The 24987-nt window shown below is 39.3% G+C and overlaps 1 protein-coding gene across 1 annotated transcript; it reads left to right on the plus strand.

Annotated features, from left to right (window-relative positions):
* The first annotated feature begins 457 nt into the window (after window positions 1-457).
* Window positions 458-24564, plus strand: LOC112197401 (probable acyl-activating enzyme 16, chloroplastic). Its single transcript, XM_024338048.2, has 18 exons — window positions 458-906; window positions 2235-2426; window positions 2703-2817; window positions 4687-4774; window positions 5494-5699; window positions 12493-12611; window positions 12999-13148; window positions 13482-13549; window positions 13914-14019; window positions 14301-14459; window positions 21102-21155; window positions 21235-21315; window positions 22169-22306; window positions 22886-23045; window positions 23150-23229; window positions 23349-23494; window positions 24094-24151; window positions 24224-24564. Exons 1-18 carry the CDS (start codon window positions 730-732, stop codon window positions 24323-24325), a joined length of 2199 nt encoding a protein of 732 aa, XP_024193816.1. The 5' UTR covers window positions 458-729; the 3' UTR covers window positions 24326-24564.
* Window positions 24565-24987: the final 423 nt, after the last annotated feature.

Here is a 24987-nt window from a genome sequence, read left to right on the forward strand (position 1 = left end):
TTAATCTCTTTTGTCATTGATGTAGGGTGTAAGTATGAAAAATTATTGTATGTGTCCCTCTGGCTATGAGATTGATGAAATTCCTTCTTCATATAAAAAATAAAAAAAACCCTCACAGCTATTAAGCTACATATCTTGATCTTAATTAATCCAGTTTGTAGCCGAACTTAAAGTATGAAAATTAATATATATGTAAATGTAAGAAAATACTATATGCTAGTTGCAGCTTACTGCGAATGCCACCATGGTCTCTGAATCTTAATCTTAGACACCCTTTTATTTTAAAGTGATCCGGAAGTCCAGAACTGAAATAATATCTACACTTATTCTATGAGAAATTGAGGAATTGTAACTCAAGCTGAAACCACGGATCCCTTTCTTTGGGTGGTCCAAGTCAGGACTGGAATATTGAATATTGATTAAGGACTGAATTTGACTATTTCTGTCTTTTAGGAAGCAGACGCATACTCGTCAGAAGTTCATGCAATTGTTTATCAGACTCTGAAAAACTGGGTCTCCGTCTTTGTTTCTACACTTCCAAAGATCCCATCCTATATCACACTTGCCCAAACCTCACGTCTCTTACCTTTGTTTCTTCTCGCTTTCCTTTTCCTTCTTCTTCTTCTTCTTTTGGATGTGTACAAATCATGCGTTGAGAACCCAGAAACACAGCTATGCTGGTACCTCTGTGCTGAACCCACTTTCCCCTGTTTCTTGTTTCTGCAAATAATGGCCACCATTTCCTTAGTGCCCAAGTTGAGCCCTTCTGATTGTGGGCAGGCCCTTCAGTTCCTTTTTCCCAACTGCAAATTCAGAAGCATACAACTCTTTCATCATAGAAAGTGTAATGGGAGGCGAGCTGGGCTTCCTCAGAATCGTGGGTTTCGTGTCTCTTGCCTATCAAAGGTTAGTTTGATTAGTTAGTTACTAGTTCATAGACTTTAGTATACTTTCCGTGCACTCATAAAGTCATAATATTGCATTTCAATGTTACCAATGCTGGTGAGATATAACCTGCCTTGTAGTCATGTTCTGTGTTAATTTGTTGGCTTCATAAGTTTTTAAATTTGTTTTTGTTGCTGAGCTACACTGGCCCTGCCATTCTTACCATGATTTTTCTGTTTTGATAGACAATTGTCTTTTATTGGTAGAGTTCTGATTTACAATGGGGTCCCTTTATGAGAAAACCCAACAAACAAGATAAAAGATAATAGATCAGTGAAATGAAGACAGCTGTTTTACATGGTTTGGCTGTGATGCTTATTTTCGCAGGCAGAGGGTGGAAAACTCCCTGTAATTACAAGTTAGAAGTCCCCCTCTGACAGCCCTCATATTTTCTCATGAAACCCTGTTAGAAACATCTGTTATATGCTCAGTTGATTGGAACAAACTAAGTTTGCATCTAGAGGCAAACTTTCTTAATGCGATAATTTGATTGTCTATGATTGGCTTGCCTCTTTAGAACAACTTTCAAGTTTTTGGTCACTAGATTTAAGCAATTCATGATATTCATGTAATGGAAGAGAATTTGAATACTGAAAGATACCTAAATATATGAATACAGCGGTAAATGTTTTAGGAATACTAAAAAGTTCGTCATTAGAAGTAAATTATAAAAGAGAAGTACCCGGTTTATCGAAACATGTGGCCTTTTCCCAAAGGACTTCCATTTCCTAATAATCTTTACTAATACGTTCTACCTTCTGAATATGATGAAATTCACATTCTAGGTGGTACTTGGAGAGTTGGGACTTCGGACTTAAGCGCATCATTGTGATAACACAGAATAAAATTTACATGGACTCATTGCTTTTATATACTCATTGTTTTGTAAATTTGTTTTCAAAGATGAACTAAGCACTAATACAAAACACACACAAATACTCATACATACTATTATATGCCTATATTTCCCTATGTCTGATGTTTGTGTGATTTGCTTTAGACTATTTCACTTCCATAGAATAGTTCCTCCGTTTTTTTATTTTAATTTTAATTTTATTGTTATAAATATATCTAGATGAATATTAGGTTTCTTTAATCCGTTACTTGATAAGACATGAATGTACTAATATCATAATGTCATATTAAAGAATACTAATTCTGGTTCTATGGAAATTTTGTTTGTTTCTCTTAGCTTGGCAAAGCTAAAGAATTTGGATTTGTAAACATATTCTGATTCTAGAAGGTTCTGAAATGTATTTGTATCTTATAACAAAATTATTTTGTTACAGACAGATGAAGTGCAGATAAGAAGGTATTCACCATTTCTAGAAAGTGCATTACTAGATGGTAATGGTACCTTGGTAGCCGATGAGTGGCAGGCAGTTCCTGACATTTGGAGAACTTCAGCTGAGAAATATGGGGATCGTGTAGCATTAACAGATCCGTACCATGATCCACCTTCAAATATGACCTTTAAACAGGTTAAATTTCTTTTCTTTTTCAGTTATCTGTGATAGTTGTTTTACCGTACTATTTTCTCTTCAAATCCCCTGCATAAGTTTCCTCTATATCCAAAAGTTTCAGAAACCAGAAGAAGTTCCTTGTGCTGGAAAGCATGATTTTCTCATGCCTTCTAGTAGCTTTCATATTGACTCCTAATATTGCTTTATTTCAATGAGTATCGGTTTCCAGTTTTCATAAAAAAATGTGTGATACCTTATAGATTTGTAAGGCATTTAGCTTTTTTGTAATTGCAGCTGGAACAGGAGATTTTGGACTTCTCTGAAGGCCTAAGAATTGTTGGAGTAAAGCCTGTAGAAAAAATTGCACTTTTTGCTGATAATTCTTGTCGTTGGCTTGTTGCAGATCAGGGTATGCAAATTATTATTGTTCATATTCTGAATAAGATTAATATTTTCTTAACAACGTTTCCACAGAAAGGTGTGATTATGCTATTGTATTGCCTTGTTTAAATATGATTTATTCTTGGGGTTTGACCACTTAAGCATTTATAAAGATTTACTTTAGACGCTTTGTGGGGTAGTATAACTGGTCTTTAGTTTGTCCAGCTGCTTCTGGCAGTGAAAGTTTCAGGGTAAAAATATTTGGTAGGGAGTTGAAGGGGTTACACGGTTTCTTTACTGTGAAAATCTGTTGCCTATTAGAGGTCCCCAGAGGGGGCTCTCTGCAAGTTGATAGCAGCTTTAGTTAAAAACTGTAACAGAAATGAATCTGGTTAACTAAGAGATGGTTTGATGCTATATGAGTGAGCAAAAATGGTGGGTCCTGGTGTGTTATGCGTCAAGAGCAGCTGAAAGTTTGAAAATGATATGTTGCTTCAGTTTCCTGTTGCTCTGTCTCCATGGAAAACGTTCAAAAGGGAGTCACATTAGAATTGGGACTATCCAGGTTCATGTAATGCTCTCATGTGTCAGAGATATAAATTCTTTGGAGAGAGGAAAAAAGCATGTCTTTAGGGAGATGCGCTGTGGTGGCTGGTTTTAGGGTGATTTGGATGGAGAACAAAAGAAACCTTGTGGAAGCTAGGAGTGAGGATCTGGATCAACTATGAGATAAGGTTTGTTTTGGATCCTTGGCAGCACACTATGCTTCTCAAACTCGTAACTTCACGGCCTTCTATCGATAATTGGTATAGGAACTAAAGTGTATGCTTGAAAGGAAATCAAGTCCATGTTGTATCTATGCAGATAGCGAAATATAGTAATTCCTTCTAAAAAACAGGTTGTGAAATTGAGAATGCAATTGTGATTCGGGTAATATTTTGTTCATTAATTACTCTGAATTCTTTCATATGAATTTCCTATTCTTGGTACAAAACAGCGTCAATCCGCTTTTGAGCAGCATACAAAAGAATCTAAGTAAACATCTACATTTGTGTTCCAACATCTTGTCTGACATGGCTGTAGTTGTTAGTTAAGAGTTAATCTTGTCGCATTTAAGTTATTCTAATGAATACACTGTATACACCTAGATATCTTATACTTGAATGTAAAATTTGTGTTTTTCTTGGAACATATAGACCCCATGCTCAATTTGTGTGGTATGTATGAGGTTGTCAATCCACCCATCCATATCGCAAGCAATTTGTATAACTTTATAGGATAAACTTGGATCTGTTGGGTCTGAACTTGTTGAGAATATATGTCATCCCACATGGGAAAAATGAGACCTTGCCTATGAGTTAATAAGGGTTTGGGCCACTCCATCCATTGCCAATTGGTTTTGGATGTGAACCCCAGATGACTTTATCATGGTACCACGTCACCCAAAGTTGTCCACGTGTATGGCTTGAAAATTCGCCACACGTGCGGGGGTGTGTTGAGAATATATGACATCCCACATGGGAAAAATGGGACATTGCCTATGAGTTTATAAGGGTTTGGGCCACTCCATCAATTGCCAATTGGTTTTGGATGTGAACTCCAGATTACTTTATCAGAACTTTAACTATCAATTCCTGAATGAACTTAAAATTGTAAGGTCGAAAATTTATATGTTCAGTATGGACGCGACAATACTTAGCTGCTCGCTTTCTTCTTAATAAACAGTGTAAGTGACTTTTATTTTTTATGTTTTTCTCTAAAAACACTGAAGTAATATCAATTTTGGTACACATGATTTTTATTTAAAATTAGTTTTTACAGTTATATATCATTAGTAAACAGTAGCTCAGTCTCTAGAGTTCAAATCTCCATCCTAATATTTTATTTTTTGGCTTAGGCATAATGGCCACTGGAGCAATCAATGTGGCAAGAGGTTCAAGGTCATCAGTTGAAGAATTGATACAAATATACAATCACTCTGAAAGGTTCAGTAATAGCTCTCTCAAATGTTCTTGTGCTAGACATCTCACCATCATTTGTAAATTAATATATAATCTCTAAGATGCTGTATATATGCTATTAAGTGCATTTCTGTAATTCATTCCAACTTGATGCATAGCATGGTCTCTAAGTGATATTCATTGTTCTTTGTTGATTTGTGCAGTTGAAACTTATTATAGACTTATACTAGGCTGCTTGCACCCATTCTTTTTGTCTGATACTTCTTTTAAAGCCAAAAGGAAAATAGAGAAACACCAATACAAGCGAGAACATTGGTTCTAGTTGTCAGGAAATAAGAAGATAAAGAGAAAATATTGAGGGGGACCAGGGAGGCTGATGGATCTCTTATCAAGCATCAATCACTGCAAATATATTTGCTTGAGTATAGTATAAATACAAAGTATCTGAGGAGTCTCACAGAATTAGATAGTTATAGTTATATTTTAATTCGCAGTCTTGAAATTATTACTGTTTGATAATAAATTTTGATGTCGCTTTCTCATTCTATGAAGGTTGGAGGAGTTCCTTTTTTTTTTCTTCCTCTTTCTTTCTTTCTATTCAACTTGAGGACAGATTTTGGATCATTATAGACCACTTGGACAAACAAAAACACATCTTGTGCTAGTATACATAAATCTATCATTCTCTTTTCCCTTGATGATAGCACAGAATGATCTTGAGTTTAATTTCATTGCTTCTACAGTGTTGCACTTGCGGTGGATAGTCCTGAATTATTCAATCGGATTGCAGAACCATTCTGTTCCAAGGTTGTCATGAAATTTGTAATTCTGCTTTGGGGGGAGAAGTCAAGCCTGGCCAGTCATGGAAACATCCCTGTGTTTAACTACAAGGATATTCTAGATTTGGGACGAGAAAGCCGCAAGCGTATGCTTAATTCTAATGATGCACGTATGTCATCTATATGTTTCATCAAAATTTTCCTTTTTGTTGAAGGAATATCGATTTAGTGTGCCTTATCAAACTAGGAGTAGCAATAGGAGAGAAGGTTCTAGATTTCCCAATCCTACACGGATTGGTATTCCTTGTAATATTAGAACTAGCACTTTGTAATCCCTATATATAGGGCTCCTATTCTCAATAATAAGAACACATCTCTCTCATCAATCTCTCTCAAATACATTATACTTAAACACGTTATCAGCACGACTCTAACCACAAAACAGAAAACCAAAACTCATTCACAAAGCAGCCCCTAGCCGAGCTAGCCGAGCCTTCGCTGCAGCCCGAGCACCCGTGTGCTTGCAACCTTGCACAGCAGCCCCTGCTTCCCCCTCCCTGCAGCCCTGCGTTCCAGCCTGCTGCCACCGAAGTATCCCTGCTGCGCAAACAAGCCAACGCACACCCACTGCATCTTTTTCCCGTTCCTGTGCACATCCGTCTTCTTGCAAGCCTCGAAACGTCTAGTTAGGAAGCTCAGATCGAAAAACTTTCTTCATCAAAGTTGTTCGTCTCTGTCTCTTCCATCTAACCTCCGAATTTCAGCCTTATCGGAGTCATATTGAGATCTGTACACCAATCGAGGGTGTTCAGAACAGAATCTACTCGGATTGCTTCGCTCCATCACGCCTGCATCGACACGCGCGTGATCCAAATACAAGTAAGTATTCAAAAGAGTAAGTTTTGAAGTTCCTATAATTCGAAATTTAAATATTTCTTCTTTTCTCGGGGACTTGAAAACCTCCCTTCTTCTACATCCCACCTTTCTTATAACGTGGGTTCGATCTTTGAGAAAAGCGGAATCGTGGGGATTCACGCAATTAAACGAACTAAGAGCGTTCGTAAGACTTCGGACTAAGAGCGTCCGTAAGCATCGATTAACGACCATATAAACATCATTGTTTCGGTCTAATCCAATTATTCTTGGAAATCGATTTCTTGGTAGCATAGCTCGGAAATCTTATTTAGTTTTCGTGGAAGCATTGACTCCGAAACTAACTTGTTTTTGTTTCATCTTTCAGGATGTCAAACACAAACAAACTCGATTTTGTTCCATTGGATTATGCAGGCAAAAGGTACTTAATTTGGGCCACTGATGTCGAGATCCACCTCATTGCCCGTGATTTATTGCATACAATCCAAGAGCTTTGTCCTATAGAAACAGCTCCAGACCCTCAAACTGAGAAAGATAATTCCAAGGCACTTGCCTTCATGAAACGTCACATGGATAGTGACCTACAGTTTGAGTTCATAAATGAGGATAGCGCCATAAAGCTTTGGCATGCGCTTCGCGAACGATATGGCAATGTTCGTGACTCCATACTTCCGAATACAGAAGCAGAATGGAAACATCTTCGCTTTTCTGAATTTGACACTGTCATGCAATTTTATTCGGAAGCTCTCAGCATCAGAGCAATGATGCGTCTCTGTGGAAAAACAATCACAGAAGACCAATTGATTGAGAAAACCCTCAATACCTTCCCCGTCTATGCTATGAGGTCCTCTGACTTATTCCGGACTCATGTAAATGCAAGGCGGATCACAAGTTTTCAACAGCTTATTGAAGCTATGGTCACTACTGAAAGACATGGCAATGAACTTGTGAGAAGAAGATTTGATAGGCTTCAAGATAGCTATCAAGAGCATCGTCCTATGGCTAGAGAAAGTCGCCATCGACGTCATGATCCATACGATCGAAATGCTCAAGAAGGTAATCGCTCAAGGCGACAATCCCACGACCGTAGGAGGCGTGATTTTGAGGGAAATAGGGTTGGAAACCATGGAGCCAACGTTGGCCATGGGCACCACTTTCCAACGCCACCAGTCCTAGGGACTATGCATATTGCGCCAATGCGCCTCAATCAAGGGAGAATCCTCTTTATGGTGTCTATTTCTGATATGGAACGTCTGATCAATGGACCTGAATTTGCAATGTACCTACGAAGGTAGTCGCATCATGGTGATCAAGACTTCGAGTTCACAAAGACTTTAAATCTGGCGATGAAGACAAAATACCGCAGATTTTTATTTATAGTCTTTTATTTTTCCAAGAATTATGTCATGGCAATTATGCCTTATATCAATAAAATGACTTATTGTATTAACTCTTTCCCTCTAGGCGTACTCAAGAGTACTTGTGATGTCTAGGCAAGGTTTGATCTGAGAGAACGGTTTTAAAAGTGAGCAACGCTCCACCAAAATCTCGCCTTACCTTACCTGGTCACAACTAAATTGAAATTGCCGAACGGATAGAGTGACTACGATTTGTCTACGATTTGATTTTTATATTGGATTAGATTATGGTCACGAAACTTTGGTGTCATCATTGGATATTATTAATAAAGTATCGATTTATTTTATCTCATGTTGTAGACATGTTTTTCGAACTTTATTATTTTAAAGATATAAGAGCCAATGGTTTTCATGTGGAAACACATTGTGAGAATGGACAAGAGTTCCTTTGCATCACCTCTAATGACTACGGACATAAACGAGTATTAGAGAAACTTATGTGTCGCTCTAGTGGGTTGTATGCAACCACTATTCGAGTAATTGAATCCAACCATGTCATGAGAGATGATTTATGGGATTCCGACACGTATAGGCTTTGGCACGACCGTTTGGGACACCCAGGTCGTGACATGATGATCCGTATATTAAAGACTTCACACGGACATCCCTTTTTCAGAACGAAAGGAAGTAAAACTCGAAATTTGGATCAAGGAGGAGCACCTGCGCCTCACGGCGCCTTTCCCCCTCAAGTCCGGCCATCCCCGGTCGGCGCCGCCATCCCCCTGCGGCCCAAGGGTGGCTTTGACGCCACCCCTGCTCCCTTGACTCCCATTTTTACTTCTAAGGTCCATTGTGACTTCATGGCTCAACCAAAATCCTCATTGGTTGTTTCCAAAGCCCATCATTCGTTCTGCAAAGCCTGCTCTTTAGCAGAGTTAGGATCGAGACCATCCTATGCAAAGGACACCAAAGAAAATATACCATTCTTGCAAAGAATCCAAGGTGATATTTGTGGACCCATTCAACCACCATGCGGACCATTTAGATATTTTATGGTGTTGGTTGATGCATCGACACGCTGGTCACATGTCATGCTATTGTCCACAAGGAACGCTGCATTTGCTAAACTCCTAACACAAATAATTAAGTTACGGGCTCACCACCCTGATCATCCCATTAAATCTATAAGATTAGACAATGCTGGGGAGTTTACATCAAAGACTTTTGATGATTATTGCATGTCCATTGGGATTGATGTTGAACATCCTGTTCCTCATGTTCATACCCAAAATGGTCTCGCAGAAGCCACCATTAAACGACTACAAATGGTTGCTCGAGCATTGGTGATGCGCACCAATCTCCCTATTTCTACTTGGGGCTATGCAATATTGCATGCAGCTGTGCTTATTCGTCTGAGGCCCACTGCCACTCAACCCTTCTCTGCGTCCCAGATGGTTACTGGGTATGAGCCTGATGTCTCACACTTACGCATATTTGGGTGTGCAGTCTATGTGCCTATTGCGCCGCCACAGCGCACCAAAATGGGTCCTCAGAGACGATTAGGCCTTTATGTTGGATATGATTCTCCAACGATTATCCGCTACATAGAACCCTTGACAGGCGATCTCTTTACCGCTAGATTTGCGGATTGTCACTTCGATGAGACAGTCTTCCCGTCGTTAGGGGGAGATAAGAACATCAATGTTCAACAGGAACGACAGGAATTGTCGTGGTCTGTCCCCACTCTGTCTCATCTTGATCCCCGAACCGCACAGTCAGAAATTGAAGTGCGGAGAATTCTCGATCTTCAGAACGTAGCAGATTCGATGCCTGATGCGTTTTCTGATATCGCTAAAGTGACGAGATCACACATACCTGCTGCAAACGTGCCTGCAAGGATTGATGTCCCTAAAAGTAGAGGACATGACGCCAACTCAAGAATGCATGAGCATGGCGCCAACGTCCCATCTCTCAATGATGGTGACGTTGTGGCTAGGCCCACGGCTCCCGCCAAGAAGCGCGGGAGGCCCATAGGTTCGATGGATTCTCGCCCAAGAAAGAAAGCGAGTTCGGCACAAAATAATCCATTAATCATCGATGTAAATAATCCATCTCATGAGAATATTCCGGATTATGGTTATGTCCAAGAGACATCATTGGGGGACGCTCCAATGTCAAAACCAACTCCAGAGAATAGAGAGATCTCCATAAATTACACTAGTGTACATGAGATGATGGATAGAAATTCTATGGCGATTGATGATGCATTTGCATATCATATTGCAAAAGGAATTATAGAATATGATGATATCGAACCTCGCTCTGTTGAAGAATGTCAACAAAGAGCGGATTGGCCTAAATGGAAAGATGCAATCCAGGTTGAATTGGATTCACTAACAAAGAGACAGGTATTTGGGCCTGTAACGCAGACACCCCCAAGTGTAAAGCCTGTTGGCCATAAATGGGTCTTTGTTAGAAAGCGTAATGAGAAAAACGAGGTTGTTAGATACAAAACCCGCCTTGTGGCGCAAGGTTTCTCACAACGCCCTGGAATTGACTACGAGGAGACATATTCTCCCGTAATGGACGTTATAACGTTCCGCTACCTCGTCAGTTTGGTAGTTTCCGAAAAACTTGACATGCAGCTTATGGATGTGGTTACAGCATATCTCTATGGGGATCTAGATTCAGAGATATATATGAAGGTTCCAGATGGACTTCAATTACCCAAATCAAGTGGCTCTAAACCACGGAGCGCGTTTTCAATAAGGTTAAAACGCTCACTATATGGATTAAAACAATCCGGACGGATGTGGTATAACCGTCTAAGTGACTACTTGATTGGGAAGGGATATATTAACAATGAAATATGCCCATGCGTGTTCATTAAAAGAACAAGTTCCGGATTTGCAATCGTAGCAGTTTATGTCGATGACATGAACCTAATTGGAACTCTAGATGAGTTGAAGGAAACTGCTAAATACTTGAAATCCGAATTTGAGATGAAAGATCTTGGGAAAACACGGTTTTGTCTCGGTTTAGAACTCGAGCACCGTAGTGATGGAATCTTGATCCATCAGTCTGCATATACTCAGAAAATCCTAAGGCGCTTTAATGAAGATAAAGCAAAGCCTACGAGTACTCCCATGATCGGCCGTAGTCTTGAGCCCGGAAAAGATCCGTTTCGTCCAAGGGATGAGGACGAAGAACCATTAGAGGCCGAGGTGCCCTATTTGAGTGCAATAGGCGCATTATTGTACTTAGCTCAATGCACAAGACCGGATATCTCATTCGCAGTGAACTTGTTAGCTCGACATAGCTCTGCGCCAACACGCCGCCATTGGATTGGTATAAAGACAATCTTTCGATACCTAAGAGGTACGATTGATATGGGCCTATTCTATCCCTACAGAGAGAAAAGGAATGACGGAAAATTGGGATTGGACCCCAAAAGGCAAAACGCCCCTGTCCATGGAATGGCCGCCGGCCATGTTGCCGCCGCCGGCGCCGCCACCGCTCATGGTGGCCAGCGTTCTCCTATCTCCCTCCATCAAAACGACAATGATGTCTTGATGGGTTTTGCTGATGCAGGGTACCTCTCTGACCCTCACAAAGGTCGCTCCCAAACTGGTTATGTCTTTACCATGGGAAGCACTGCGATATCTTGGAGGTCTACAAAACAGACCCTTGTTGCTACTTCCTCAAATCATGCAGAGATTATTGCTCTACATGAAGCTGTACGTGAATGTGTATGGCTAAGGTCTGTAATTCGACACATTCAAGGAAGTTGCGGTTTGAAGTCTACCACAAATGAACCTACATGCATTTATGAGGATAATGCAGCTTGTATTGAACAAATGAAGTTAGGTTTCATCAAGGGCGACAACACCAAGCATATATCGCCTAAGTTCTTTTATAATCAGCAACAACAATCACTTCTAAAGATTGAAGTGAATCAAATCCGATCAGAGGATAATGTAGCGGACTTATTCACTAAGTCGTTACCTAAATCCACCTTCGAGAAACATGTGAAGAGCATCGGATTGAGAAAGTTATCCGAACTCCCACGATTATAGCAATCAGGGGGAGATATCGACATCAGGGGGAGTTATGATGTCTACATGTTCGATCTCGAAGAGTGAAGGACGTGTTGTGCTCTTTTTGTCCTTCGACCAGGGTTATTTTTATCCCACAGGGTTTTTGTTACCTGGCAAGGTTTTTAACGAGGCAACGGATGAAGCGTCACCACCAAGTTTGAAGCGGCACAAGGGGGAGTGTTGAAGGAATATCGATTTAGTGTGCCTTATCAAACTAGGAGTAGCAATAGGAGAGAAGGTTCTAGATTTCCCAATCCTACACGGATTGGTATTCCTTGTAATATTAGAACTAGCACTTTGTAATCCCTATATATAGGGCTCCTATTCTCAATAATAAGAACACATCTCTCTCATCAATCTCTCTCAAATACATTATACTTAAACACTTTTTACGTTAAGCTACATTTGAAAAGTTCTTCTGAATTGTGGTTTCAGACTTGTTGCTAAAGGGTGTTATTTTTTGTTCTTTTTATTTTATCCCAAACTTTGTGTTTCCTCTTTCCTGTTACTCACTATCATAGACCATGCATTAGTCAAAAGTTATAAATTTTCACTAATCCTTTTCTCTTGATCCAATATTCGTCTTTCTGCAACTGGAATATAATGTGACCTATGCATACGTGGCATAATTGCAGGGAAATACTATACACATGAAGCTATCAATTCAAATGATATTGCTACACTAGTATATACAAGTGGAACAACAGGCAACCCGAAAGGTGTCATGCTCACTCATCAAAATTTATTACATCAGGTTTGTGTTATAGATAGCCATGGTACTATTTTCTGATATACATATATATTGGCAAAGCAATAAATCGGGAGTTTTTACTGCATCTAGTAAACTATTCCAATCTTACTGTTTCTATCTGTTAGGTAAACTATACTGTTGAATACAGGTATCATCCTGTTATATGGGATGTACACAAAAGAGCCATCTCAAAGAATACAAAATCCTAAGATCATATAAGTGACAATGTAATGTGTTTGTTTTTCTGGCGGATAAGTTGCATTTCATATGAAAATGATCGTCCGTAGGTGCAGTTCAATCACTTTTCATTTGTTATAACTGAAGCTAATACTTGCTTTGCTCCATAGTTGTTAATTCTGTTTTGAGACATGTTTCCGTTTCTTTTCACAGATAAGAAACCTCTGGGATGTTGTTCCTGCTGAAATTGGGGACAGATTTCTCAGTATGCTTCCACCATGGCATGCCTATGAACGTGCTGCTGAGTATTTCACATTTACAAATGGAATTGAACAAGTATACACAACTGTGAAGAACTTGAAGGTACTACTATTTGAAAGTATTGATTTTCATGCATGTAGAAATGCTGTTTGCTTTAGTATTATTAGACTTTTCGGAAATATGATTTCTGTAGCTGAAATGTTGTTTCGACAGACCACTGTAAGTATATCATAAGGAGGTCAAGCATTTAGCTTCTGCTCCAATCCTCACAACTATTTCGATGGTTTAATTTACACTAAATATTTTGGCAGTGATGAAGAATTAGAAGTATACAATTACTGCCATAATACTTGCAAAAGCATTCATTTTAATCCTATTTTTGGGATATTGTTATGATTTTATATGTTCTAATTGATATTTATCACTATTTGATAGGATGATCTGCGACATTATCAACCAAATTATGTTGTTTCAGTTCCTTTAGTGTACGAGACACTTTATAGGTATGCTCTTTTTTTTATTTTTTTTTGGGTTCCCTCTTCCTTTTGGTGCTAGCAGCTGTGCTTTTGATTGATGAAAAGGATTTCTATTGCATTTAGTTAAGTCCTTTGGAAAATTATGTAACAGTATCTAGCTTATCTAGATTTTGTGCAACATACCTAACTTTTCATTTATTTTTTTGTATTATTGATCTGTTTCTCACCTGTATGCCTGGTTTTCAATTCTGAAACTTTACGCTGTAATAGTAGCAATAAGTGATGCACCCTGCTTGGGTTTGTTTATCCAGATCTTTTAAGTGTTGCACTATTATCCACCCCGAGCTCTTCTTCTTCTTTTTTTGTTTAAATTATTTATTTTCTCTTGCAGGGGGATCCAGAAACAGATTTCTACAAGTTCTAAAGCTCGTAAGCTTATTGCACTTTCATTCCTAAGGATCAGTTCGGCATACATGGAGTTTAAGAGAATTTATGAGGTTGAATTACTATGCATTTTTGTGTTGTTTAAATCGAGCTATTTTCTATTCTCACAGGTGATCTTAAGCACATAAAACTAAAACCATAATAATATTTGGATATGTGCTCGTGCTGCATTGAACAATTCTCACTTTTGAGTCTTGTGCTTTTTTATGATATTCACTCAGTTAATGCTTGCGTACTTTGTATCCTCTTGTCAAACTATTTTGTCTATTTCACAAGAAACAGCTGGCTTCCCACCTAAACTTATTGCATTGGATGATTTCAATGTGGTTCACAGGGGACATATTTGACAAGGAACCAGAAGCAGCCTTCATATTATGCTTCACTAGTTGATTGGATCAGAGCAAGGATTGTTGCTGCAATATTATGGCCTTTGCATGTGTTGGGAACAAAACTAGTCTATAGTAAAATTCACTCTGCTATTGGAATATCAAAGGTTATTTCTCTTACTTTTTGGACTGACAAGCCAGGATATTTCAGTTCTTTGTGTCATTTTCTTTTTATAGGAATTGACTTTGAAATAGTATGTATCTTGCAGCTTGGTTTTGTTGAATAATGCAATATGTACGGTGCTATTAGTTTTAAGTTATTTATTGTACTTAGGTTCAACTATTAAGACTCGCTTTTCTAAATTTGTTGGTTCATTTTGACAGATCGTGGCCAATTAAATACTCATAGAAATATTTCAATCAATCCTAGTTTCCAAAACAGTCATAGAAATTCCTCCTTGGCTTCATTTTGTTTCCTCATTTGCAGAAGTTTCCATGTTTATTACAGATAATTTATTCTCTGTTTAAGTATAATGTATTTGAGAGAGATTGATGAGAGAGATGTGTTCTTATTATTGAGAATAGGAGCCCTATATATAGGGATTACAAAGTGCTAGTTCTAATGTTACAAGGAATACCAATCCGTGTAGGATTGGGAAATCTAGAACCTTCTCTCCTATTGCTACTCCTAGTTTGATAAGGCACACTAAATCGATATTCCTTCAACACTCCCCCTTGTGCCGCTTCAAACTTGGTGGTGACGCTTCATCCGTTGCCTCGTTAAAAACCTTGCCAGGTAACAAAAACCCTGTGGGATAAAAATAACCCTGGTCGAAGGACAAAAAGAGCACAACACGTCCTTCACTCTTCGAGATCGAACATGTAGACATCATAACTCCCCCTGATGTCGATATCTCCCCCTGATTGCTATAATCGTGGGAGTTCGGATAACTTTCTCAATCCGATGCTCTTCACATGTTTCTCGAAGGTGGATTTAGGTAACGACTTAGTGAATAAGTCCGCTACATTATCCTCTGATCGGATTTGATTCACTTCAATCTTTAGAAGTGATTGTTGTTGCTGATTATAAAAGAACTTAGGCGATATATGCTTGGTGTTGTCGCCCTTGATGAAACCTAACTTCATTTGTTCAATACAAGCTGCATTATCCTCATAAATGCATGTAGGTTCATTTGTGGTAGACTTCAAACCACAACTTCCTTGAATGTGTCGAATTACGGACCTTAGCCATACACATTCACGTACAGCTTCATGTAGAGCAATAATCTCTGCATGATTTGAGGAAGTAGCAACAAGGGTCTGTTTTGTAGACCTCCAAGATATCGCAGTGCTTCCCATGGTAAAGACATAACCAGTTTGGGAGCGACCTTTGTGAGGGTCAGAGAGGTACCCTGCATCAGCAAAACCCATCAAGACATCATTGTCGTTTTGATGGAGGGAGATAGGAGAACGCCGGCCACCATGAGCGGTGGCGGCGCCGGCGGCGGCAACATGGCCGGCGGCCATTCCATGGACGGGGGCGTTTTGCCTCTTGGGGTCCAATCCCAATTTTCCGTCATTCCTTTTCTCTCTGTAGGGATAGAATAGGCCCATATCAATCGTACCTCTTAGGTATCGAAAGATTGTCTTTATACCAATCCAATGGCGGCGTGTTGGCGCAGAGCTATGTCGAGCTAACAAGTTCACTGCGAATGAGATATCCGGTCTTGTGCATTGAGCTAAGTACAATAATGCGCCTATTGCACTCAAATAGGGCACCTCGGCCTCTAATGGTTCTTCGTCCTCATCCCTTGGACGAAACGGATCTTTTCCGGGCTCAAGACTACGGCCGATCATGGGAGTACTCGTAGGCTTTGCTTTATCTTCATTAAAGCGCCTTAGGATTTTCTGAGTATATGCAGACTGATGGATCAAGATTCCATCACTACGGTGCTCGAGTTCTAAACCGAGACAAAACCGTGTTTTCCCAAAATCTTTCATCTCAAATTCGGATTTCAAGTATTTAGCAGTTTCCTTCAACTCATCTAGAGTTCCAATTAGGTTCATGTCATCGACATAAACTGCTACGATTGCAAATCAGGAACTTGTTCTTTTAATAAACACGCATGGGCATATTTCATTGTTAATATATCCCTTCCCAATCAAGTAGTCACTTAGACGGTTATACCACATCCGTCCGGATTGTTTTAATCCATATAGTGAGCGTTTTAACCTTATTGAAAACGCGCTCCGTGGTTTAGAGCCACTTGATTTGGGTAATTGAAGTCCATCTGGAACCTTCATATATATCTCTGAATCTAGATCCCCATAGAGATATGCTGTAACCACATCCATAAGCTGCATGTCAAGTTTTTCGGAAACTACCAAACTGACGAGGTAGCGGAACGTTATAACGTCCATTACGGGAGAATATGTCTCCTCGTAGTCAATTCCAGGGCGTTGTGAGAAACCTTGCGCCACAAGGCGGGCTTTGTATCTAACAACCTCGTTTTTCTCATTACGCTTTCTAACAAAGACCCATTTATGGCCAACAGGCTTTACACTTGGGGGTGTCTGCGTTACAGGCCCAAATACCTGTCTCTTTGTTAGTGAATCCAATTCAACCTGGATTGCATCTTTCCATTTAGGCCAATCCGCTCTTTGTTGACATTCTTCAACAGAGCGAGGTTCGATATCATCAGATTCTATAATTCCTTTTGCAATATGATATGCAAATGCATCATCAATCGCCATAGAATTTCTATCCATCATCTCATGTACACTAGTGTAATTTATGGAGATCTCTCTATTCTCTGGAGTTGGTTCTGACATTGGAGCGTCCCCCAATGATGTCTCTTGGACATAATCATAATCCGGAATATTCTCATGAGATGGATTATTTACATCGATGATTAATGGATTATTTTGTGCCGAACTCGCTTTCTTTCTTGGGCGAGAATCCATCGAACCTATGGGCCTCCCGCGCTTCTTGGCGGGAGCCGTGGGCCTAGCCACAACGTCACCATCATTGAGAGGTGGGACGTTGGCGCCATACTCATGCATTCTTGAGTTGGCGTCATGTCCTCTACTTTTAGGGACATCAATCCTTGCAGGCACGTTTGCAGCAGGTATGTGTGATCTCGTCACTTTAGCGATATCAGAAAACGCATCAGGCATCGAATCTGCTACGTTCTGAAGATCGAGAATTCTCCGCACTTCAATTTCTGACTGTGCGGTTCGGGGATCAAGATGAGACAGAGTGGGGACAGACCACGACAATTCCTGTCGTTCCTGTTGAACATTGATGTTCTTATCTCCCCCTAACGACGGGACGACTGTCTCATCGAAGTGACAATCCGCAAATCTAGCGGTAAAGAGATCGCCTGTCAAGGGTTCTATGTAGCGGATAATCGTTGGAGAATCATATCCAACATAAAGGCCTAATCGTCTTTGAGGACCCATTTTGGTGCGCTGTGGCGGTGCAATAGGCACATAGACTGCACACCCAAATATGCGTAAGTGTGAGACATCAGGCTCATACCCAGTAACCATCTGGGACGCAGAGAAGGGTTGAGTAGTAGTGGGCCTCAGACAAATAAGCACAGCTGCATGCAATATTGCATAGCCCCAAGCAGAAATAGGGAGATTGGTGCGCATCACCAATGCTCGAGCAACCATTTGTAGTCGTTTAATGGTGGCTTCTGCGAGACCATTTTGGGTATGAACATGAGGAACAGGATGTTCAACATCAATCCCAATGGACATGCAATAATCATCAAAAGTCTTTGATGTAAACTCCCCAGCATTGTCTAATCTTATAGACTTAATGGGATGATCAGGGTGGTGAGCCCGTAACTTAATTATTTGTGCTAGGAGTTTAGCAAATGCAGCGTTCCTTGTGGACAATAGCATGACATGTGACCAGCGTGTCGATGCATCAACCAACACCATAAAATATCTAAATGGTCCGCATGGTGGTTGAATGGGTCCACAAATATCACCTTGGATTCTTTGCAAGAATGGTATATTTTCTTTGGTGTCCTTTGCATAGGATGGTCTCGATCCTAATTTTGCTAAAGAGCAGGCTTTGCAGAACGAATGATGGGCTTTAGAGACAACCAATGAGGATTTTGGTTTAGCCATGAAGTCACAATTGACTTTAGAAGTAGAAGGAGGAGTCAAACAATGATCCATGGCGTCAATGCCATGTTGTTGCCGTAGGGGGTAGACGGCGCCGGCCCTAAGTGGCCGGTCTTGCACAGTCTTGGCGCCGTGAGGCGCAGGTGCATCTCCTCGAACCAATTTTTGGTTTTTACTTCTCTTCGTTCTGAAGAATGGATGTCCGTGTGAAGTCTTTAATATACGGATCATCATATCACGACCTAGGTGTCCCAGACGGTCATGCCAAAGCCTATATGTGTCAGAATCCCATAAATCATCTCTCATAACATGATTGGATTCAATTATGCGAATAGTGGTTGCATACAACCCACTAGATCGACACATAAGTTTCTCTAATACTCGTTTATGTCCATAGTCATTAGAGGTGATGCAAAGGAACTCTTGTCCATTCTCACAATGTGTTTCCACATGAAAACCATTGGCTCTTATATCTTTGAAATAATAAAGTTCGAAAAACATGTCTACGACATGAGATAAAATAAATTGATACTTTATTAATAATATCCAATGATTACATCAAAGTTTCGTGACCATAATCTAATCCAAAGTAAAATCAAACATTAGACAAATTGTAGTCACTCAATTCGTTCGGTAATTCCAATTAAATATGACCAGGGAAGTAGAGAGAGATGTCGGTGGAGCGAAGCTCTCTTAAGTACCACTAATCTCAATTACTTTCCTAGACATCATACTTAATTGAGTACACCTAGAGGAAAAGAGATAATCCAATAAGTCATTTTATTGATTAAGGCATAATTGCCATTACATAATTCTTGGAAATTAAAAGACTATTCTAAATAAAATCTGCGGCATTCTATTTTCATCGCCAGATTTAAAGTCTTTTATAGCTCGATATCTTGATTACCATTGATCAGGTACTCCATAAAATACCATGAAGAGGATGCTCTCTTGATTGAGATGTATTGACACAATACATATGGTCCCTAGGACCAATGGCGTTGGAATAGTGCAACCATGGCCAAAAGTGGCGCCATGGTGTCCAACCCTATACCCTCAACGTCATGACTCCTATGGTCATGTTAGGGTCTTCTCAATCAATTTGTTCTTTTGTGTTTTTCACAATCATGCATCAATAATATGATGTAGAGAGCCTCCGAACAATATTTCATAACTCTTTCAAAGTTTAGAGAAGCGGATATTATTCCATTATGCTTCTAAGTCCGGAAAATTGTGAATGTTACTAAAACGTTCACGAGGCGCAACCCAAAGGTTGTTAGTGTTATCCTCATTCATGTACTCAAACTGGAGGGCCATCTTCATGTGGCGCTTCATCAGGGTAAATGCCCTGGAATTATCTATCTCAGTTTGAGGGCCTTGAGTGGTTCTTTTAGAACAAGACTCCTGGATTGTAGGCAATAAATCAAGGGCAATTAGGTGAAGCTCAACATTTTGAGTCCACATGAAAATTCCGTGCCCGTAGAATCTAATGGAGTAAAATCGAGCTCGTTCAAGTCTTACATCCTAAAAAGGAAAGCAAGAACGTATTAGTTTCGGAGTCAATGCTTCCACGAAAACTAATATGAGATTTCTAAGCAGTAATGCTACCAAGAAATCGATTTCCAAGAAATTTGGATTAGACCGAAACAATGATGTTTGAATGGTCAAAATAGATGCTCACGAACGCTCTTAGTCCGTAGCTTACGAACGCTCTTAGTTCGTTAAATCGATGCTTACGGACGCTCTTAGTCCGAAGTCTTACGAACGCTCTTAGTTCGTTAATTGCGTGAATCCCCACGATTCCGCTTTTCAAGAATCGAACCCACGTTATAAGAAAGGTGGGATGTAGAAGAAGGGAGATTGCAAGTCCCCGAAGAAAAGAAGGAGAAATTAAAATTCGGAAAACATGAACTTTAATTTAAAAACTTACTTGTTGAAAATTCGGAGCAGATTCTGTTCTGCACAGCTTGTACTTCGATTGGTGTACAGATCTCAATATAACTCCGATAAGGCTGAAATTCGGAGGTTAAATGGAAGAGACAGAGACGAACAACTTTGATGAAGAAAGTTTTTCGATCTGAGCTTCCGAACTAGACGTTTCGAGGCTTTCAAGTAGACTGACGTGCACAGGAAAGAGGAAGAAGATGCAGTGGGTGTGCGTTGGCTTGTTTGCGCAGCAGGGATGCTTCGGTGGCAGCAGGCTGGAACGCAGGGCTGCAGGGAGGGGGCAGCAGGGGCTTCTGTGCAAGGTTGCAAACGCACGGGCGCTCGGGCTGCAGCGAAGGCTCGGCTAGCTCGGGCTAGGGGCTGCTTTGTGAATGAGTTTTGGTTTTCTGTTTTGTGGTTAGAGTCGTGCTGATAACGTGTTTAAGTATAATGTATTTGAGAGAGATTGATGAGAGAGATGTGTTCTTATTATTGAGAATAGGAGCCCTATATATAGGGATTACAAAGTGCTAGTTCTAATGTTACAAGGAATACCAATCCGTGTAGGATTGGGAAATCTAGAACCTTCTCTCCTATTGCTACTCCTAGTTTGATAAGGCACACTAAATCGATATTCCTTCAACATTCTCTTGTTAATTTTCTTGATTGTTATATTTCATTCATATGGTATTCATTATGATGAAGGTAGGGGACTAAGCAGAACTTTCCTTGGCTTACTGCAGGCTGGCATCAGTGCTGGAGGTAGTTTGCCAGCACATATTGATAAATTTTTTGAGGTTGAACTCTCCCACCTATTTTCTGGACATAGTAGTCTGGATAATCTGCTCCTGTCATATAAGTATTGTTCATTTGCAGGCAATAGGCGTAAAACTGCAGAATGGATATGGTTTAACAGAGAGTTCTCCTGCTGTTGCTGCACGGAGACCAAACTGTAATGTAAGATATAACTAATTTACATTAAAATGTACTATATCTACTTGTTTGTTAAGCACACCTGTGATAGTGCATTTGATTACTCAAATTGAAATAATCAGATATAAAACAATCTATTACTTGCTCTATAGGATCAAAACTGAAATTTATAAGAAAATATTCAAGGAATGATGATGATAAAGCAGTTGTTCAGGAGAACCTCTTGCATGTTTGAAGGTCTAACCCTTCATGCAGTTGTCACATTGTTGGTTGGGATCTTGAAGCAGTGATAGGTTAAGTTTATGTTGTGTAGTGCTTGATTTGTATTGTTGTTGTTGCCTCTTTACAGCTTAAGTTTTAAGAATCAAAGGGAAATTTAGCATGATATATCAGAGCCTGGTTGTTAATTCATCATTACATCTGTTTCTGGTAATTTCTATTCTGGACATGTACAGCCCAGATAGATTCAGTTGTGTGGACATGTAAATCGGGTATTATGTGTTGTTGTTGAGTTTTTGCTTGATAAACGCTGGTAGGTTCGACTCCTGCAAACTCAAGCTTTTTGAATCAATAATCATAACGGTTACCCTCTGTAAATAGGGACTGGCATGCTCTTCTTATTGCTAATAGAAAGCCGTTACCATGTATTAAGTTTATCTTTTTAGGTGATATATAATCTCGTTCATATACTGAAATCCTCAAGTGTGCTTTTGATCAAGTCTTCACTTGTTCAGTGTCCTAAACCATTTCTAGGACTCGTTAGTTTATACCTTTCAGACTTTTTTCTGACTTTGTTATCAATTTCTTGTTAGTGTCAATCATATCCTGTATAGGCTGGTGCACTGTATGACAAAGTCATAGATTTAATTTTTTGAAGGTTCTTGGTTCAGTTGGGCATCCACTTCGACATACAGAGTTCAAAGTTGTAGACTCTGAAACTGGTGAAGTTCTCCCACCTGGTTCAAGTGGCATTGTAAACGTCAGGGGTCCACAAGTGATGAAAGGATATTACAAGGTATCATTGTTTTTATTGATCAAAATGATCTTTATAATTTTGAATTTTTGAAGGATAAGCTTGAAAGTTTTAGTCATTTTGTGAACAAACATCACTAAAGATCTTTTTTCCCATTCTTCTCCATATGCGCTGATAACTCAAGTGCACATGTGATTTAGAACAAAGATCGTTAGAAGATGTAACAAAGCCATTGTTAATGGGGCCTTTAAAGTATAACCAACAATCTTGTTCACTTCTTTAAAAGGTCTATTTCCTCAGTAAATAGATGATCTAGCTGAAGGGCCCTTTGTTATATTTGTGGTAATCTTCTAGTTTTTAGAATTTCGACCAAATAAATTTTTTTGAACTAAAACACTCTTTTTACTGTTTTAGTACTGAAGTAGCTAAATTAGTTTAGCATGGGTCTGTGTCTTGTACTACATCCATGTCAACTATCCATGTATTTGTATAGACACACCACTAATCCACTATCCTTGAAAATCACCTGCTTCTAGTTTAATTGCTGATAAGATTTTTTTATTTCTCATCGTTTTGATTTATCAGGATTAACGAAAATGACGTTTTTAATGTATGAAATAGAATCCAGATGCTACAGAGCAAGTATTAGATGAGGATGGTTGGCTAAGTACTGGTGATATCGGTTGGATTGCTCCTCACCACTCAATAGGTCGAAGCCGTCGTTGTGGAGGTGTTGTTGTCCTTGAAGGACGTGCTAAGGATACTATAGTCCTTTCAACAGGTTTGTTTAGCTTTAAAAATGCATGATATTAATGTGTTACCTGATCTTTCTTATCCCAGATTTTTGGTATTTTTGGTTATTTTTAACTTTTGTTTGAAAAATAGGAGAAAACGTTGAACCCGTAGAGCTTGAGGAAGCTGCCATGAGAAGTAGTCTAATTCAACAAATTGTCGTCATTGGCCAGGTTAAGCTTAAGCAGCTGACTTCCATTTAGTTTTCACTTTTATGTTTTTGACTTTCAGAACTGCAGTTGTCTAGTTTTGGGGGATATATGCTGATTCAATGTTACTCATGTATGTACAGGATCAACGGCGCCTTGGGGCAATAATTGTTCCAAACAAAGAAGAGGCCTTACTTGTAGCGACAAAGACGTTGAGTGTCGATGCTAATACATCTGACCTAAGTAAGGCCAAATTGACAGGCTTGCTGTATGAAGAACTGAGAAAATGGTAATATTTCTTTATTCAGCTATTCTGGATATAGTGGATGGATTTGGGGTCACTGCATGCGACACCTTGGTTCATTAAGTTGAATGTTTGACCTTTCCCATGCTTACGGAGTCCCATGCTTATTGACTCAACTCTCAAGTCATGTTTCTATCGGAACTAAAAGGTTAAAATTCATATGTTTACAAACAATCAAATAATAATTGCCATAATATGATCATAATGAACATCTACTAAGTCAGAGTATCTAAAAATTCTCATAGATTCTTTAGAAACCTGAACTATGGCCTATGAGGACAGTTGTCACAGAGACCAGGTATTAGTAACCTGCATAGATTCTCCTCAGAATTAGAATATTTTGTTTCTCTTGGAATCATTATTTCTAAGTTCCAATTCGCAAGTAGAATAAAATGAGGTTGGTAGGATTACAGGTACTTATTATATAATACCTGCGGGAGGCGAGAATTGTTTTATTGCATCCGAAATCTTTCTGGGTGAGGTGAGAGTTGTTTATGCATCCCAGGTACTCTCAAATGTGGCGACTCTGGATGAAGACAAGACTTGTTTGAGGTTTCTTATAACCTTCTTTCTATTTAATGCAGGACTTCAGGGTGTTCATTTCAAATTGGACCAATCTTGATTGTGGACGAGCCCTTTAAGGTAAATATCAATGCTTGCATCCCAGTTGCAGACTTGACAGATTGGCTAATTTATTATACAATTTTATTGCAGATTGATAGTGGTTTGATGACTCCAACTATGAAAATTCGAAGAGACAAAGTTGTGGCACAGTTCAAGGAACAAATTGATGAACTCTACAAGAAAAATTCTTAGCTGGGATCCTAATATATACCAGTTAAAGTATGTAGATTTTCATGTATTTATATGTAAGAATTATATCCTCACCTCCCAGAAAAAGAAAGGTTTGTGGTGGCCTTCGTACATAGCCAGACAATGACTTTACGGACCTGCTGGTATAATCTTGTTTGTTAAACAGTAATATTTGTAATATCTTTATGTGATAGATTGCAATTTATGGCAAACAAGAATGTAGTAAATTGGAGCATTTCTTAGTTACTTTATACTTGCAAGGAGGGGAGGTGCTGTCAGTAAGGCAGCAATCGTTTCATGTAATGTCAAGTTTGAGTAGAGTACTAATCCATCTTTATCTGACTTTTCACTACTAGAAATCTGTTCATTTACATCACGTCATTTAAATCGGTCAGACTTGCACATGATGTAAAAAAGTAAGTTAACATCGTTTTAGAAAAATACCGATTTAAATGTATACTATTAACATCGGTTCTTAAAATGACCGGTGTTAAAAGTTTTGTTTGAAAATTTGCGGGAACCTCATTTTCATGGACGCGCTAAGTGTTTTAATGAATTCAAGTACGCGGGGAGGAAAACTTAAAATTTTCACACTTAGAAAAAGAAATTGCGCCCGACCCCAAAACTGAAACAGATCGAAGACCACTCCTTCATTCTGAACTCAC

This window comes from Rosa chinensis, chromosome 4 (genome assembly GCF_002994745.2).
Source record: "Rosa chinensis cultivar Old Blush chromosome 4, RchiOBHm-V2, whole genome shotgun sequence".
Lineage (NCBI taxonomy): Eukaryota > Viridiplantae > Streptophyta > Magnoliopsida > Rosales > Rosaceae > Rosa > Rosa chinensis.

Coding starts and splice junctions, on each gene's coding strand:
- LOC112197401 (XM_024338048.2), top strand. CDS start 730: ATGGCCACCATTTCCTTAGTGCCCAAGTTGAGCCCTTCTGATTGTGGG. Junction 2,427..2,702: donor CAAATATGACCTTTAAACAG/GTTAAATTTCTT, acceptor TTGTAATTGCAG/CTGGAACAGGAGATTTTGGA. Junction 4,775..5,493: donor ATATACAATCACTCTGAAAG/GTTCAGTAATAG, acceptor TTGCTTCTACAG/TGTTGCACTTGCGGTGGATA.